The sequence below is a fragment of the Trichosurus vulpecula genome, chromosome 4 (assembly GCF_011100635.1).
Source record: "Trichosurus vulpecula isolate mTriVul1 chromosome 4, mTriVul1.pri, whole genome shotgun sequence".
Taxonomy (NCBI): Eukaryota; Metazoa; Chordata; class Mammalia; order Diprotodontia; family Phalangeridae; genus Trichosurus; species Trichosurus vulpecula.
Genome location: NC_050576.1, coordinates 424,863,050 through 424,882,510, shown reverse-complemented (window position 1 = coordinate 424,882,510; position 19,461 = coordinate 424,863,050). Strand labels below are relative to the sequence as shown.

The window sequence follows — 19,461 nt, the reverse complement described above, 5'->3', positions numbered from 1 at the left end:
TCTGATAGAAGAGGTATTTCCACTGCCCCAGGATTTCCTCTGGACTGCGATGAAATAATGATGAAATTATATAAGCCTCTGTTGAAAGGGTATATAAACCATGCACCTGAAGCCCAAACTGAGCTCTCAGTTCCAAACTGTTAGCTCCCATGAATGCGTGTCAACAGCTTTGAGAGAAATAAAACAATGGACACAACCTGATCATGTTTATCTTCCTTAGACCAAACTCTGAGGTTGACACCAGCAATGTGCAAATGACAAATTATTTTTTTTTCAGTCTGTTAGAGCATGGATTTATGGACCATTAGAGCTGGAATGGGTTCTTAGGACATCAAATATTCCAGCTATCTCCATTTACAAATGAGGAAATATAGGGAGGGAAGGTGACTTGCCTAAGACTGCCCACAAGAGAGTAGAAAAGCAGGGTGTCCTGAGTCCTGGGCCAGTGTCTTTACCTCCCCTCCAGACTTTCTTCTGCAGACCAAACAATACTGATGATATTTGGCATTAGGCCATAAGGACATGTTAGTGAAGATGTTTGGGATGACCAAAACTACACTTATTTTCAATTATTTTATAATTTTTGTCCCTTCAACTGGCCTCCCTTACAGTTCCACTTAAGCTTCATTCGCTACAAGAAAGAAAACTTTTTAGATTTCCTTGATTTTTAAAACTGAATGTTTCAAACTAGACTTTTCTCTTTAATTAACTTCCTTATCTTACAGAAACTTATACAAAGTAAAATAAGCAAGAATCAGAAAAAATCCAATATATACAATAACTACAATGATGTAAACAGAAATAAAACAGCAATAGAACAATAAAACAACATAACTGAACATTGGGTGATTATAACAAACAAACGACCTCAAAAGAAAGAGAAGAAACTACCTAATTTTTCAATCCTTCTCTGAAAACATAGGGTACTACAGACATAGAGTACTACATATAATGTTGGCCTTTTCCTATATGTTGCTTAGTTTCCCTGGCTTTTTTTTTAAAAAGCTCTTTCTTGTAAGAAATTACTTTCTAGAAGTAGAGGGGGAAGAATCCAGTAGAAAAATGTAAGGGAGGTAAAAACAAAAGAATTTTAAAAAATTATTCCCAAACTACTAACATCCCTTTACAACTGCTAAAAATTAAATTCAATCTCTTGCTACATACCACTCCCTAAGAAAGCCAACCCAAGGAGCCAATATGAGTGATGAGATTCTAAATTCTGTCAGATGAGCTTACCGGAGCTCTCCCACCTTAACTCGTCCTTCTTTGTAGACATCATGAACAAAACTGTTATTTGCTGTCCACCACAAAAGTGTTGTAGACCGTGAGCCCAAGCCAAAAGATGCTTTGCAGGGAATTATCAGTTTGGAACCTAGATAAAGAAAGACAGATTAAGCAAAGAGTGAGAGAGTAAAAGGGAAAAAAAAAAACAAAAACAAGAATAAAACCAACACTTCCTGTCATAGCTTCCAGTAGAGGCCTCACTAGACTTTTTCAAGAACATCCACCACAAGCCAGTATCTTGAGCAAAACAACTATTTGGGGGTCACTTACTTTCTAATGATTTTTTTATTTGATATTTTTTAGTTTTCAGCATTGATTTCCACAACATTTTGAGTTACAAATTTACTCCCCATTTCTACCTCCCCCCCCACTCCAAGATGGCACATATTCTGATTGCCCCATTCCCCTTCTACCACCCCACTCCCCCTCCCACCATCTGTTTTCCCTTTACTCTCTTGTAGGGCAAGGTAGATTTCTTTGCCCCACTGCCAGTATATCTTATTTCCCAGTTGCATGCAAAAACAACTTTTTTTTTGAGCCTCTGCTTTTAAAACTTTGAGTTCCAAATTCTCTCCCCTCCCCACCCACTCTCCCTAAGAAGGCAAGCAATTCAACATAGGCCACACATGTATCATTAGGCAAAACACTCCCATAAATAGTCATGTTGTGAAAGACTAACTATATTTTGCTCCTTCCTATCCTATCCCCCTTTATTCAATTTTCTCCCTTGACCCTGTCCCTTTTCAAAGATGTTTGCTTTTGATTACTTCTTCCCCCATCTGCTCTCCCTTCTTATCATGCTCCCTTTTTTATCCTCTTCCCCCTACTTTCATGTGGGGTAAGATACCCAACTGAGTGTGTATGTTATTCCCTCCTCAAGTCAAATACAATGAGAGCAAGATTCACTCATTCCCCCTCACCTGCCCCCTCCTCCCTTCCAATGAATTGCTTTTTCTTGCCACTTTTATGTAAGATAATTTACCCCATTCTATCTCTCCCTTTCTTCTCCCTCTTTCAATATATTCCTCTCTCATCCCTCAATTTGATTTTGTTTTTTTAGATATCATCCTGTGGCCTCTGTCTACATATAGACATAGATATAGATATAGATATAGATATAGATATAGATATAGATATAGATATGTATGTATGTATGTATATGTATATTCCCTTCAACTACCCCAATCTTGAGAAAGGTCTCATGAGTTGTGCACATCATCTTTCCATGTAGGAATGTAAGCAAAACAGTTCAACTTTAATAAGTCCTTTATGATTTCTCTTTCTTGTTTACCTTTTCATCCTTCTCTTGATTCTTGTGTTTGAAAGTCAAATTTTCTATTCAGCTCTGGTCTTTTCACTGAGAAATCTTGAAAGTCCTCTATTTTATTGAAAATCTATACTTTGCCTTGGAGCATTACACTCAGTTTTGCTGGGTAGGTGATTCTTTGTTTCAATCCCAACTCCTTTGACCTCCAGAATATCATATTCCAAGCCCTTCGATTCCTTAATGTGGAAGCTGCTAGATGTTGTGTTATCCTGATTGTGTTTCCACAATACTCAAATTGTTTCTTTCTGGCTGCTTGAAGTATTTTCTCCTTGACCTGGGGACTCTGGAATTTGGCGACAATATTCCTAGGAGTTTTCTTTTGGGGATCTTTTTTCAAGAGGCAATCGGTGGATTCTTTCAATTTCTATTTTACCCTCTGGATCTAGAATATCAGGGCAGCTCTCCTTGATAATTTCTTGAAAAATGATATCTAGGCTCTTTTTTTGATCATAGCTTTCAGGTAGTCCAATAATTTTTAAATTATCTCTCCTGGATCTATTCTCCAGGTCAGTGGTTTTTCCAATTAGATATTTTTTTTACATTGTCTTCCACTTTTTTCATTCCTTTGTTTCTGTTTTATAATATCTTGATTTCTCATAAAGTCACTAGCTTCCACTTGCTCCAATCTGATTTTTAAGGTAGTATTTTCTTCAGTGGTCTTTTGGACCTGCTTTTCCATTTGGCTAATTCTGCCTTCCAGGGCATTCTTCTCCTCATTGGCTTTTTGGAGCTCTTTTGACATTTGAGTTAGTCTATTTTTTAAGGTGTTATTTTCTTCAGTATTTTTTGGGTCTCCTTTAGCAAGTCATTGACTTGTTTTTCATTATTTTCTTGCATCACTCTCATTTCTCTTCCCAATTTTTCCTCTACTTCTCTTACTTGCTTTTCCAATCCTTTTTGAGCTCTTCCATAGCCTGAAACCAATTCTTATTTTTCTTGGAGTCTTTTGATGTAGGCTCTTTGACTTTGTTGACTTCTTCTGGCTGTATGTTTTATTCTTCTTTGTCATCAAAAAAATATTCCGAAGTCTAAGTCTGAATCTGGGTGTGTTTTCACTGCCTGGCCATGTTCCCAGCCAACTACTTGACCCTTGAGCTTTTTGTCAGGGTATGACTGCTTGTAGAGTAGAGGGTACTTTGTCCCAAGCTTTAGGGTCCAAACACTGCTATTTTCAGAGCTACTTCTATGCAGCAAGCTCTGCCACACCAGCACTCCTCCCCCCACAAGAACTGCCAACCAGGATCTCAACTCAGATCAAAGCAGGCTCTACACTCCTGCTCTGATCCCGGCTTAATTCCTCCCACCAGGTGGGCCTGGGGCCAGAAGCAACTGCAGCTGGGGCTCTGGAAGCAGCCCCAGAGCTGCACCACTTCTGCATCCCCAGCCCTGGGACCTAAAGTGTACTCTTTTCACTCTGTTCCAGCAGTATTTCCCACTAACCTTCTCTGTTGTCTTTGGTGTTTCTGGGTTGAGAAGTCTGGTAACCGTCACAGCTCAATAATTCAGGGCACTATGGCCTGTTCCGTCCAGCTCGCGGTCTGATTGGTTCTGGCACGGCCCATGCTGGGATATACTCCACTCTGCTTCTAGCTCTGTGCCATAGACCCTTTCCAGTGACCATCCAGGCTTTCCTGGGTTAGAGCCCTGCTTCCCTCTGTTATTTCATGGGTTCTGCAACTCTAGAATTTGTTCAGAGCCATTTTTTACAGGTGTTTGGAGGGACCTGGGGGAGAGCTTAAGCAAGTCCCTGCTTTCCAGCCGCCATCTTGGCCACTTACTTTCTAAAAACATCTTGGCCACCCAAGTCTTCCTTTGCAAAGGAAAGCTCAATTCCTCAAAACGTATCCCTAAAACTTCCAGATTCTCTATTGAGTTTCCCACCTCAGCTTAGTTCCACTGCTGGTCTATATTCCAGTTTCTTGCATGGTCTCTCTACAACCATAAAATAGAGAGCATTTATACAGCACTTGAAGGTTGGCAAAGTGTCTTCACCCACATTACCTCTTCTGAGCCTCACAATAACCATAGGAGAGAGGCTGTGATCATCATCTCCACTTTACAGTTGAGGAAATTGAGGCTGGAAGAAGTTAAGTGAATTATCCAGGGTCACATACAGGGTCATGCCTGAGGCAGGTTTTGAACTCATTTCTTTTTGACTCCAAGTCTAGCACTCTACCCACTGGGCCACCTAGCTGCCTATAATAGAAAGCAATAGGAAGCAGAGATGGCAGAGGTGGAGGGTGCCAGGTTGGAGAAAACAAAAAGTGGGAATGAATTTCATGGGCAGTATTATGACACAGATAGGACACTGGCCTTGGAGTCAGGAGGGCCTGGATTCAAATCCTACCTCAGCTTCTTACCAGCTTTGTGAGCCTGTGGAAATTATTTCACTTCCCTGACCTTTAATACTTCATTTATAAAGTGAGGGGGGAGTTGGAAAAGACAGCCTCTTCCAGTTGTAACTCAATGATGCTATTGGCTGATGAAGTCCCCATTCTCATATCTCTCACTGGGGGAAAAAATCTTTCAAAAAAAGAACTCTTTCTTTTGTTCTTTCCATCAGATTAATTCTCTGACCTCTCCTTCTTTTAAATAACATACTTCTCAGTTTTATGATCACTTCCCCATTCTGACATTTTTCTCTCTCTTTGAATTAAGAGAAGAAATGATTCCAATATTGATAGCCCAGATTTCTCTGTCCAGGTTTTGCTGTCTGTCATCAACAAACCAGAAAACCCAAAGGCATCCCTTTTTTTGTTTCCACTCTTTGGGTTCCCACCCTCTAATGCACATGTTAAGACACACACACACACACACACACATGCCTTCCCATGTCCTAGCTGGCCAGATGAGAGCAGATGTGCACCAAGGGAAACTTGGAGTTTTGAACACTTGAATGCCAAAAACCAGGTTCCCAGTTCCCAAAAGTCGATTTAAAATACATTTTCTCCAATTGTATCCACTTTAGGGCTACCAAATAAAAAAATATTTTAATCCTAAAACAGAAATGAAAAGTAGGAACCTGGACAAGTGTGAGTCTCTACATGTTTACTATTTGTCATTGTTTTTCGGTCACGTCCAATTCATCGTGACCCTTTGGGGGTCTTCTTGGTAAAGGTCATGGGATGGTTTGCCATTTCCTTCTCCAGCTCATTTTACAGATGAGGAAATAGGGTTAAGTGACTTACCCAGGATCACACAGCTAATTGCCTGAAGCTGAATTTGAAGTCAGGAAGAGAAGCTTTTCTTACTCCAGGCCCAACACTATCCGCTGCACCACCTAGGCTGCCCCCATAAATACTATAGTACCCTTAAAAAATCACCACTATGTGTTTGGGTCACACTCAAATAATTCCATGTGCGTCCCATAAGTTATATGAGCATTTTTCCACTTTGGGCTGGCTCTATACTTCATTAGTTGAGAAATGAAAAATTCAATTAATTGGCATTTTCATGACAGTAGCCAAATAACTGGTATGTTTTTCCTGTGTTGGCTCATGGAGCTTTAGCATGACTCTTGAAAAGACAGGAAACAGACTGTGCTTGTTCTACTCAGCTCTTAGAGCACTATGGACCACCAATAAAAACTAGGGTGCTTTGCTTAACACATTGTCTTCCTGGTAAAGGGTATAGAGGAAATATTTGTATGAAGAATAACTTTACCCATTAACAGTCCTAGTTAATAGTCCTAACATACCTTTTGCAGAAGGTATACAGCTGGATCTGAATTAATGCAAATAATGAATCCCCTGATAGAGTTGCATTTGTTCAAATTCATTGTATTTGAAGTTGTAATCATGCAAAATATGGCCATTGGTTCTAGCCCAATGGAAATATGCATTACAAATTCAAATAATATGGTGTTTTCATGGGATTTATTATTTGCACTATCTGGGACCCAGCTATAATCATTCAGAAAGGTATATTTTTGTATCTTTGTATTTTGGACTTCCTTAACCCTTATTAAAGCTCAACTCTAGTACCTCACTATGGTACGGAGGTATCTGGGTCCTAAGACTACGGCAGCAGAGTGGAAGCTCTGACTGGTGCAATCGAGTTTGGACTTGGTGACAAATTGTGTGGATATATATGGAGGACCAACTGAGCTAAGTTTAGAGAGGGAGGCTCTTCACCAAGCTGGGTTTGGGTTATAGCCGTAGCAAATTGTGAAGACCTTCTACTAAGCCATGGTGAGGCTGCCACTTGCTTTGATGGATAAAATTATTGGCTGTTAAAATAATAATAATAATAACAACCATGAAAATAGCGTGCATTTACATATACACTTTAAAGTTTGCAAAGCACTTTACAAATGTCATCTCATCAGATTTTCACAAGAATCCTGGAAGGTTGGCGCCATTTTTGTCATTCCCAGTTGATTAAGCAGCTAGCCTATGATCACACAGCTAGCATTGGAGGGCACCTTTGAACTCAGGTCTTCCTGACTCCAATTCCAGCACTCTATCTACTGTACCATGTAGCTGCCTCAATTAATGCCTCATTAACTTAACCCTCATCTATAAAGCTAGGGAGTTGGACCAGATCACTGACCCATCTAGTCTGGTTCAGGGGGTTTTAACTTTTTTATGTGTGTCTGTAATAGCAATTTAGATTTGAAGATCTCTCCCACCCATTAATAGGTCAGGTGACCTGCTTATGTCACAGGAAGCCTAAGTCACATGTGGTAGGAGGAGCTTCCTGACAGGAAAAGGAAGTTATGTCACAGGAAATGCTGAAAGAGAGAGAGAGAGAGAGAGAGAGAGAGAGAGAGAGAGAGAGAGCTGGAGCTTTTATGGCTGTGAATGGCCATTGTGACTGTTGGAGCCAAGGTGACGCAAGTCGACCTCTGGTAGCTGAACAGACTGTGACACCTGTGTTTGTGAGGATCCCAGCAGGGGGTCAGAGAGGTTTTGGGATGGCGAGGCTCCATGTGGTGATATTGTGTATTGAATGCTTTATTGATCTGATAGATTGGGCAGATGGCTTATGGGATCTGGTTCTCTGGTGTCTGAATAAAAGGCTTACTTCTTCTGCCTTCTACGTGGAGAGTCTTGTACACTTTGCGATACAGAACTACATGAGCATTTTGACAATTGTCATCTACATGTTATTATTGCCTTACTGATGCAGTGTCCTGGATACCTCTGGAAGTCTGGTAAAGCCTATGGACCTTCTTAGAATATTCTTTCTTAAGTTGTTGAAGGAAATGCTAAATTTCAGTTAGAGATGAGTGAAAAAAATTTGCAATTTTGCCCCTAGTCAAGTTCAAAGAGGAAACCTGTCCATGGACCCTAGGTTAAAAACCCCTCCTCTAACTGGTCCCTTCCTGCACTAAATCTGTGATCTTAAGGCTAAGAAACAAGCATGAAAATGTAGGACTGTTCTATTATTGCATACATTTGAGTACTTTGGGTTTGAAGAAGTCATTGATGGGCCTTACCAAGAGAAGTCAACATAGTCTTATTAGGTCCAATAATCACTGGCATGGTCTCCTCCTTTTTTTCTGGGAGGGGATGAAACAGAGATTTCATTAGGAAAATAGCAGTTCCAGGACAGTCAAAGTGTTAGAAGAGATAACAGCTGTCATCTTCAATTCTAGCCAGTGGCCAAGTTCTATTGTTTGTCTTAATTATTTTATTCCCTGTACATAACACCAGATTTATCCTTTATCTTGCAAAGGAAATAGTCTCTCCACAAGACTGGAGCAGCTTGGGTCACTGCCTTTCCCAGAACAGTAATTACGAGTAAAGGTCAATGCTAAATACACATGTGACCAACCCTCATTCTGGACACTGGCAGACAATTAACCATTTCCCATCCTAGTCTTTGTTTAATTTGCTACATTTCCATCATTATTATAACAATTATCATCACAAAGTTCAGCCGCAGTTGTTAAACTAGCATTGTTAATCCCACCTATAGATAAAATTACTAAAAAATTAAATTAAATTTTAAATGGGCATTAGCATGATTGATCAATATGAAGTAACATTTTTCTATAATAAAATACCAGCCAAATGTTGGGCAGATGCAAGCCATTTGGCAATCTTGCCCAAGGATCAAGAGAGTTGCTCCCTCTAAGTCAGGGGTTCTAAGCATTGTATTATGGACCCTTTTGGCACTCTGGTGAAGTCAATGATTCTCTTCTCAGAATACTGGTTTTGCATTTGGCAAATAGTAGATTACTATAGTCATTAACTATTGTGTCCTGTGTTCCTAGTGCACTGATCCACCACTCCATTTCTTAGCTAGTCTCAAGTAGTTTTGATGATTGCTGCTTTATAATACAATTGAAAATCTGGTATGGCTAGGCCACCTTCCTCTGCATTTCTTTTCAGTAATTCCCTTGATATTCCAGACCTTTTGATCTTCCAGATGAGTTTTGTTATTGTATTTTCTAGCTCTGTAAAGTAATTTTTTGGTGGTTTGATTTGTATGGCACTGCCATTTTATTATATATTTATTATACTATACAACATATTTATCATATTATTACATATTATATGTAACCTATTATATATTATATTATGTTATATAATATATTTATTATATTTATATATTATATATATAGCTCAGCCTACCCACGAGCAACTGCTGTTTTTCCAATTATTTAGATCTGACATTATTTGTGTAAGAATATGTACTAAAGTACATAGGATTAGAAAGGAAAAAAATACATTGAAATATAGTTATCAAAATATTTTCTTAAAGTTCACTGACCACAAGTTAAGCAACTCTGCCTAAGAGATATGATCTGAGAGGAGCTGCAAAAATCTCAGCTGTCCCTTCATGGTCTCTCATACCTAAAATTCCCAACACCTGACTCTTGTCTTTGAATTAAGGGGCTGTGAGTCAAGGAGATCCTCTGTCAAAATCCAAATTCACCTGGAACTTAATACACAAACTACAGTAACAGTCAATCATTAACATCCAGAATTAATTTACCAGAATTTGAATTTTTGGCAGCAGAAAACAGATTCCCAAGGGAATGAAACACTAGACAAGGAAGTCTTCCTGGGGAAGAGTAGAAAGGAATGGGGTACTGCCTGAGGAGATGACCCTCACATTGACTATCACAGGTAATCTTATTTCTTCTGGGCCACCAGTGGGCAACTGAATACGTTGAGTAGCAGGGAGGGAGGGAGGGAGAGCCAAATAGGTTCCACCAGTTGGTGAGATGATGCCCACAGAGGACATCAGCCCATCTACTTTCCTCCACTTAACTTGTTACAGGAACATTTCAAATAATGAAATGTATAAACACTGGGTATCATTTATTCAATGTATTTAGTTATCTAATAATACAGTAATATAAAATCCTTGTTCTATCTAGACAGAAACTTTCCTTTCCTTTCTATTCCAACCCACTACCAAAGCATGTGCATAAAAAAATCAGCACTCCCCGTCTTCTTGGTTTAAAGCCTGCCTCTGGATGGCAAGCAGGAGCACTGCCTCCACTAAATCTCAAAAAGTCATCTTGGTGATTTTATACTGGATAAAATGTAAGCTGCTGCCCCCTCGTGTTCCTTGGCAATATTGCACTGACCAGATCATTTCTGAACCACGGTTCTATAACCCTGATGATGGCAAAGACAGCATCTCTGTGACAGGTGTCTAAGAATGAGAGTTGCATTCTAAGAATATGCTATAGATTCAACAGCTCCACAGAATACTCCCCGAATGACCCTGGAAAAGTCATACCCTCCCCTGCTCTGAGGTTCAGTTTGTCACTGTGTAGATTGGAATAGATGATCTCTAAGAGCACTTTCCAAGTTTATGATTTTGAGTCACTATTTGCACATGGGGTGTGATTATTCAGACACAATGTGGCATCACAAATAGAAAGCCGGATCAAGAATTCCTTTCAAGGTCCCAGAAAACTCACTGTGACTTTTAAGTTGCTCAGTTCAGTTGTTTTCAGTTGTGTCCAACTCTTCTTGACCCCATTTTGGGTTCTTTTGGCAAAATACTCTAGTGGTTTATCATTTTCTTCTCTAGCTCATTTCACTGAAGGGAATTTTGTTCACTTACAGGAAACTGAGGCAAACAGAGTTAAGTGACTTGCCCAAGGTCACATAGCTACTATGTGCCTGAGGCCAGATTTGAACTCTGGAAAATGTCTACCTGACTCCAAGCCTGGCACTCTGCCATGCCACCTGCAGAGCATAGTTAAAGAAGGAATACTCTTACTAGAGGTTTCACATACCAATGAAATCATTGATCTGAACTCCTTAAGAGTGGGGGTGATTTCATTCTTTTTACCTGGATCCCTAGTATCTAACACAGAGCCTGGTACATAGTAACTTGTTGATTGACAAGCGATGATTGACATAAACAATAAGGACAGAAATAGACCTTTACTTTGTTATCGTAAAGACCGAAAAAATCTGCCTCTTTTCAAATTGCCCAGTTTTAAAAATTAAACATTTTATTTCTTGAGCTTTCTCAAGTTCCTGTAAAAGATACAGAGAATGTCAGATCGTTTATAAAGTAAAAACAGATACAGACACAGATATTGAACACTTGTTATAAACCTATCTCCTTTATAAAACTGTTACTCCCAGCCCTGATTCACTGGGAGTGAAAGGTTTTCTGGGCCACTCTCCAGTAAGGCTAATGAAGAATCTAAAGTCCTGATTGGCTGGGTATGGCCCTAAAGGAAGAGAACTTAACTGCTACACATACCAATAGATAATGGTTTGCTCAAGATAGAGGAGCCCACCTCCTTCCGGGTCTCCATTTCCTCACATCTGGAAAATGAGATGGCCTCGTCTAGGGTTCCTTCTGATGTTAAATCTATGATTGCATGGGACAGGGAGCAGACTTGTGATTTCATTGGTTCGTGAAACTGCTAGCGGAGGGGACTTTTCAGGTCAGCACCTTCTGGGCAGTCTATAGTCTTAAAGGATGGCCAGAGACTCAATCAGTACATGTCAGAGGCAGGACCCAATCCCAGATCTTCTTGGCTTCCAGGTCAGCCCTTTTTCCACTACACTGCGCTGCCTCTACAATCTTATAATTCCCTTCAAATTATGGTCTTATCACATCTAGAAGCAGCCAAAGCCGTATGATAGTTCTTGGTGTTGATTCATTGCCTTATATGGAAAACTACTTCCATAACCTGTATCAGCACTTGGTATTCAGTAAATTAGGACGAAGTCAGGCATGTACTAGCTCCTTCTATTCATATCATTAACTCTTTGCATTTGTACAATGTGTCCTACCTTCCAAACATTTCTTTCGAATGACACTATAAGGAAAATCTCTGGTTCTCTGTCTCTCTCTTACTCTATCTCTGTCCTTCTCATTTACTCATTTTGCTTTGCCCTACACAACCAGGGTAACGGCAGAACTTCAGTTACCCCTAATATTGCAAGTCCACATACTCATTAATAAATATAGGTAAATATAGCCGAGTTAAAGAAAATAAAGATCATATACTTCCCATACTTACTAATGACAAGTAGCTCAATGTGCCTGGTGACGTTATACTTCACACCTTCATAGACAAAAGGCAGTTCACAGGTGTAGTAACCAGAGCTGTCCAATGACACATTGTTTATGAGGCAGTAAGTGGTTCCTTTCAAAATTGAAAACTTCTTGTTGCTTTGGTCCAAAAGAACTGAGTCCTTTGAGAAATGTTTTTAAACATTACCCTGTGTATTTTGACATGTGTAAATAGAATCATCAGTAGCAACTCATTGCTTCTCTTCACCCTCATACCTAACAAGTATTCATTAAATGCTGCGAGCCAGGCCCAGGTACTTTGGACAGCAGCAAAATATTTGCTCCTGTCATATGCCAAATGTCCCTTCTGTTGCATAGTCATGGAATGATTTCAGCAGAAGGAGGACGTTTTTAGAGATGTTAAACAAAACCCCACGGCTGACATCTTCCTCTGAGATTACTGTCAGTCAGCCTGACTTTTGTCTTGCCCCCAGACTTCAATGACTCTGGAAGAAGGGGCGAGGTTGGTGACTTTGGGCAGCTCTGCCTCACTTTAATCCAATTCACGGGCAAGGCAAGACATCAGCCTGTGGAGTCACTAGTCCTCTTCAAAAACTGAAGAACAATCTTCCATTGATACTAAATACATCTTGTAGATTGTCTCCCCCAGCAGACCACAGCTAGCATTTATACAGCAGCATTTTAAAGTTTGAGAAGCGCTTAACATATTCTACCTCAATTATTCCTTACAACAGCTCTGAGAGATAGGCTCAACTGTTATCTCCATTTGACAGAGGAGGAGACTAAGGCTGAGACAGGTTAAATGACTTTCCCAGGGTCACAAGGCCAGCAAGTTTCTGTGACAAGGTTAGAACTCAGGTCTTCCTGACTCCGAGTCTAACACTCCATGTACTTACTGTGCCACCTAGCTGCCCATTAGAATGTAAACTCCTTGAGGGCAGGTACCCTGCTTTTCCTTTTCATTGCACCTTCGGTATTCAGTAGAGTACCTGGCACATAGTATGTACTTAAAAGTGCTTATTAACTGAAAGATGATAGTAATAGTCTCTTTATCTTTAAGATATGCTAACATTAAAAAAAATACAAATACAGCTGAGGCAGGATTAGAATTCAGGTTATTTCTGACTCCAGATCTAGTACTTTGTGCACTTGGAATCCATTAGAATGCAACTCCTTCATGACATATACCCTGTTTTTCCTTTTCTTTGTGTTCCCAGCCCTTAGCACATCTATGGCTTTTATGATTGCCTTTAAACTATTCCTATTATGGGATGGAATACTATTGGGCTGGAAGAAATGATGAGCTGGCTGATTTTAGAGAAACACGGAAAGACTTGGATGAAATAATGAAGAGTAAAATGAGCAGAGCCAAGAGAACGTTATATAGGGTAACAGCAGTAATGTGCAAAGAATAACTGTGGACAACTAAGCTATTCAACGACAAAGGATTCATGAAGAAAAATGTTAGCCACCTTCAGAAAAAGAACTGATCAACAGAAGCAATGCATGGTATAGTTTTACTAGAGGGAGGGAGGGAGAGAGAGAGAGAAATGATTTTACTATATATGTGTATGTGTGTGTATTTATATATGTATATGTTTGTATACATACACATCTGTGTTTAATGATGACCTTCTCTTGTGCAGGATGGGGAGGGAGGGAGACCTTGAAGTCAGGATCTAGTTCAGATTTGTCCTTTTATCCTCAAAATCTTTTTTATCCTCTAGTTCAATATCTGACCCATAGTAAGAGTTTAATTGAATGTAAACGAATCAGACTGAATCAAAGGCAGAAAATACACATATGAATATACAGACTGTTATTTATTGCCTCTGTGGCTTTGGGCAAGTCACTGTGGCTCATATCTTCCCAAAGGGGAGCATCTTGGCATTTGAAATAATAACAGCAACCATAATAGTAATAATTTATTCTTAAATTAAATTAAAATTATTTGTGTTACATTTTAAGTTACAAACTGTTTCCCCATCCTGCACTAGAGAAGGTCATCATTAAACACAGATATGTATGTATACAAACATCTATATGTATATATACACACATATATACACATATATAGTCAAATCATTCTCTCTCTCTCTCTCTCTCTCTCTCTCTCTCTCTCTCTCTCTCTCTCTCCAGCATATTCAATTTGCATCATTTCTGGACTTCCATTATAAATCTCCTTTAGTGAACAAACATTTCTTCAATTTTTTGGTTTTAAAAGTGATTGCTTAAATATCATCCATCTTCATTCCTCTCTAGGCTGCACTCCCAACTCTCCAGACTTTCTCTAGAATACCCCTGGACTTTCCATATTGAAAGTCTCCCCTACCCCACCACCTCATGGGGCCTTTCCTTCTGATTGACTGGTTCCTCCCAGAACCTCCAATTTAAGGAGGATACCCAAGATAATCATGTCTTCACTTCTCTCTAGACTTTCTCTACAATGGCCTTGCATTTAGATTCCATTCCCACCTTTAAGCTTCATTTTACATGACCTCTTCCACCATTAAAATGGAAGCTCCCTGAGGGCAAAGGCTGTCTCTTTTTCCCTTTCCATCTGTATTGCCAGCGCTTAGCATAGTAAACTGACCAAGCATTTATTCCTGTCTAAAGCTAACTGTTTGGCACCCTATTTTAAAACTTTTTTATTATGAACTTAATAATCACCAACAACCACAAAAATTTCAGTAAACAAAGAATAAAAAAACCCCACCTTTTTCATGTTGTGGATATGGATGTTTTTAAAAAAACAACATGTAAACACAATTTTTTTCCAATTTAGAGGCAGGGTTAAATTACACTCCAGTCAATCACAGTGCTTTATTATGGAATACTGCACATTTACCTCCATACCCTAACCCACTTTCCTCCTAGCTCTTGTCCATCCTCCCTAAATAAGGAAACTTAATTCATATTTATGGGCTGTTCAAATGTATTTTTTCAAAGGACTAGGTACATAAAGGTTAATGTGAAAGGATAAGAAGCATTTTCCTGTGGCTAGCAACCTAATGGACTGACACATTCCAACCTAACCATAATCCTACCTAATAGATGGAATACGAATTTTAAGGGTGTATACCTTATACCACTTTATTTCCATGTTATTTCTGTCTTTGATAAAATCATCTATTTCGGGGCACACTAGATATCTAGAACCAGTGGTTGGAACTTGGCGTTGGCGATAGGAAATGTATTGCAAAGATGCTTCTGTCTTCTTAAAGACCTTTAACTTAAAAGACTTTGTGGCACAGTAAGATTCATTCCTGTAAAGAGATGACAGATAGCATTCTGTTATATCATATACATATAGAAGGAATGTCCAACAAGCATTGGATGAGAAAACCTGGATTCAATTCCAGGTTCTACTATTTCCTAATTATGAGAAGCCTTCCTAATTACATTGTTTCTCTCAGCCCCAGTTTCTGCATCCATAAAAAAGCCATAATAATCATACAATCTTATTCACAGGGTTATCAGGTCAATCAAATGAAATAATGCATAGGGGGGTGCTTTCTAAATTATAAAAGCCCAAAGGAACATAAGATATTAAATTATATGTCATGGTAATATTGAAAGAATATTATTATCAATACATTGAGTCTAATGTGCAATACACTTGCATAAGTCTTCTTATTTATAATTCATTTTCATTTAAAAATAATAATCATAATAGATAATTTAACATCACAAGTAACCTTTCCATATGCCCAAGCTGATACCTTTGAAACATTCTGCTTGTCTGCTGACAAGAAGTCCACAGTATCATAAGATTTAGAACTGGAAGAAACCTCAAAAACCATCTCGGCCAGATGCAGACACTCCCTCTACAGCATTCTAAACCAGTGGCCTCCCAGCTTTTGTTCAAGGAGCTCTAGGAAGGGAGAAAGCCCCTACATTCCAATGCAACCTGTTCAACATTTCCACACTTCTCACTGTTAGAAAATTTTCCCTTATGTCAAGTCAAAACTTATTTTCATATACCTTTCATCCATCGCTTCTAGTACTGCCCTCAGAGGCCAAGTAGAAATATCTAATCTTTCCCTACAATTATTTTGCATTTGCTGTATATGGATTTTGTATACATGTTGTTCACTCCCTGCCCAATTAGAATGTAAGCTCCTAAAAAAATAAAAATAAAATAAAAAATAAAAAATAAAAAATAAAAAAAAAAGAATGTAAGCTCCTTGAAGTCAGGAACTAGTTCAGATTTGTCCTTTTATCTTCAAAATCCTTTTAATTCTCTAGTTCAGTATCTGACCCATAGTAAAGGTTCAATTGAATTTAAATGAATCAGACTGAATTGAAGGCAGAAAATACACATGTGAATATACAGACTGTTATTTATTGCCTCTGTGGCTTTGGGCAAGTCACTGTGGTTCATATTGCCCTGTCAAAAAGAGATAGTTGAACTGAACTAGATGGTCCTGAAGGTCTGCTCCAGCTCGTGATCTATAAACATGTCGTGTGTATTTGTGCATACACACACTATATGTAATATATAGATATGTAGATCTATTTAATATAGATGTGTGAATATATATTATATCAATATATGTGTATATGCCTATATTATATAGATATATATGTAGATTTATATTATATAAATATACATGTATAATATATATGTGATATATCCACATATATCTGTCATATAGATATATATGTGTCTTTGTGTGTGTATTTATGTTATATAGATATGTGTGCATATAGATATGTAGATCTATAGTATACAGATATATGTGTCTATATGTGATATAGCCATACAGCTATGTTATATAGATATATGTATCTATGTGTGTATGTATATATATATAGATATGTAGATCTATATTATACAGATATAGGCATATATGCATATCTTTATGTCATATCTATTATGTAAATATATGTATAATGTAAATATACGTATGCATATTCCTTTATATAATGTATAGCTGTGTAGTTCTATTTGATATGGATATATGTGTATGTGCCTATATTATAGATATGTGTCTATACATCTACCTTGTATAGATATGTGTATATATGTGATATAGTCACATATATCTGTGTTCTATGGATATATGTGTCTTTGTGAACATATCTGTTATATAGAAATATGTGCATATGGATACGAAGCTCTATATTATACAGATAGATGTATATATATATGTATATGCATATATGTCTAGATTATGTAGATATGTATAATATAGACATATGTGCATATACATGTATTTATCTATATAACATAGATATGTGCATGCTAAAAGAGTCATGTCTCTCCCTCCCCCAATTCCAAGTCACCCCAGTCATCCTGGTTAGATTAGTGATGGCTTTTCAGACAGCCTAATATCTAAATGTTTGTCATGATGGGCCCAGGTCGAATCAGGGTCTTTTGTTCCCACAATCCTCAATCCTAGCTCAGCCTCCTGGAGACTTGCCCTGTCCCAACTCGCCATAGCCAGGAGCCAGCCCAACATTTCAGAGAAAGGGCCTGGCAAAGTCACAGCAGGAAAACTCATTCCTGTGAAACAAGTGGCTTGGTGGCTCACACGCCCATTAAAAAAAGGTTGCCAACACCCTAAGTGGCAAGAGGGCAAGACTCCTGTTGTATTGCTAGAAATGCAACACATTCAATAGGTAACTTCTGTTTGAATTACTATCAATTTAAAAAAAACATGTAAAGACCTAGTTTATTTCAAGACTTTTAAAAAAAAACTTAAAAAGCAAAAATCATCACATAAGCATTTTCTTAAAATAAGAATTTTTAAATGGTGGGTGGACAGAAATGCCTCATTAACACATATCTCACTTTTGGTGCAGGTTCTTTTCTCATTCAGTTATCACCTGTTTGGGAAAATTCTCTTGCATTGAGAGTATCCTCTGCAGCAGGGGTTCTTAACTTTTGTGATATGCCTTTTGGCAGTCTAGACTCTAGAGAAACCTGGGAACCCTTTCTCAGAAGTGTTTTTAAATAATTTAAATAAAGTTTAAATAAAAAGAATTATTTATTATATGATATAGAATATATAATGTTAAATACAATAATAAAAATAAACAATAAATAAAATATATAAGATTTCACAGGAAATTATGTGAAATAGCTATGAACATTTTATTTTTAATCACATACCCAAGGATATGAACCCCAAAGATAATGGAGAAAGGGTTAAACCTAGAATCAGGTGACGGTTGGATTTGAAACTCACCTCAAGCTTCTTAACTACATAACCAAGGAACAAGACTTTTCACTATTCTGTCTCAGTCTCCTCGTCTGTCAAACGAGGTTAAATAATGGGCCTAGTGTCTACCTCACAGAATTGTTGTGGAAATCAAATGAGACGATGAGATCCAAAAGTGTTTCGCAAATCTTGAAACATTGTGTGTAATCCCAACAGCCAACTGCGGTTGTGACTATTTTTGTTGTGGTTCAGCTGTGTCCAAATCTTTGTGCCCCATTGGGACTTCTCTCGGCAAAGATACTGTGGTAGTTCGCCATTCCCTTCTCCAGCTCATTTTACAGATCAGGAAACCGGGGCAAACAAGGTTAAGCTGAAAGATCTCCCAGCTATTCAGTGCCTGAGGCCCAATTTGAACTCAGGTCTTCCTGACTCCAGGCCTAGTACACTGTCCATTGTGCCACCTAGCTGCCCATTGTCATTATAATGTTCACCGTGCCAAAAGAAAATGGCTGTTCTCTATTAAGATCCAAAAAGAGAATCAGGTAGGTGTGGTTGTGCTAAGTTAATGTTGTATTACAAACTGAAATCCTCCCTTACACTTGTGACAATAGAGCACAAACTCTAAAGATTTCTATCCAGCTGAAAAATCTATAGCTTGAGGCTTGCAACATTGTACGGTCATCAGCCAAGGACTAACACTCTTTTTTGGGGGTGGGAGGGAAGGGCAAGGCAATTGGGGTTAAGTGACTTGCCCAAGGTCACACAGCTAGTAAGTGTCAAGTGTCTGAGGTCAAATTTGAACTCAGGTCCTCCTGACTTCAGGGCCTGTACTCTATTCACTGTACCACCTAGATGCCCTAAGGACTAGCGTTCTTAAATTTAGAAAGACATCACCAGCGGATTAACCACTGAGTGATTTTTATTGGTCAGAGAAACTCATGAAGACTGTTAATGAAGGTCCAGAGAGGCAAGGATCTATGAAAGAAATACTGACAATAAATATGTCGCTGATCCTTGAAATATTGAAGGACAAGCTGAAATCGAATAGTGCTGGATTCCCTTCCCCCAACTGCTAACTCCCTCCTTCCCAAACTACCTTGTCTTTAGCTGCTTTTTCTTTTGTAGTATTATTCTCAGAAAATTTATCCTGCATGTGAGTTTTAATAAGTTAAAGTTATATTAAGACTTCAGAAATGATCTCGCTTGCGCATTCCT

At 38.5% G+C, this 19,461-nt stretch overlaps 1 protein-coding gene across 1 annotated transcript in view; it reads right to left on the bottom strand.

The window, feature by feature from the left end:
• The window catches only part of IL1R2 (interleukin 1 receptor type 2), a 49,221-nt gene that overhangs the window by 4,976 nt on the left and 24,784 nt on the right, over positions 1-19,461 (bottom strand). Inside the window, exons 4-7 of the mRNA XM_036757485.1 lie at positions 15,162-15,345; positions 12,066-12,240; positions 8,052-8,114; positions 1,237-1,372 (exon numbers count right to left, since the gene is read on the bottom strand). Coding sequence (XP_036613380.1) covers positions 1,237-1,372; positions 8,052-8,114; positions 12,066-12,240; positions 15,162-15,345 — 558 coding nt within the window. The remainder of the gene's footprint in view (positions 1-1,236; positions 1,373-8,051; positions 8,115-12,065; positions 12,241-15,161; positions 15,346-19,461) is intronic.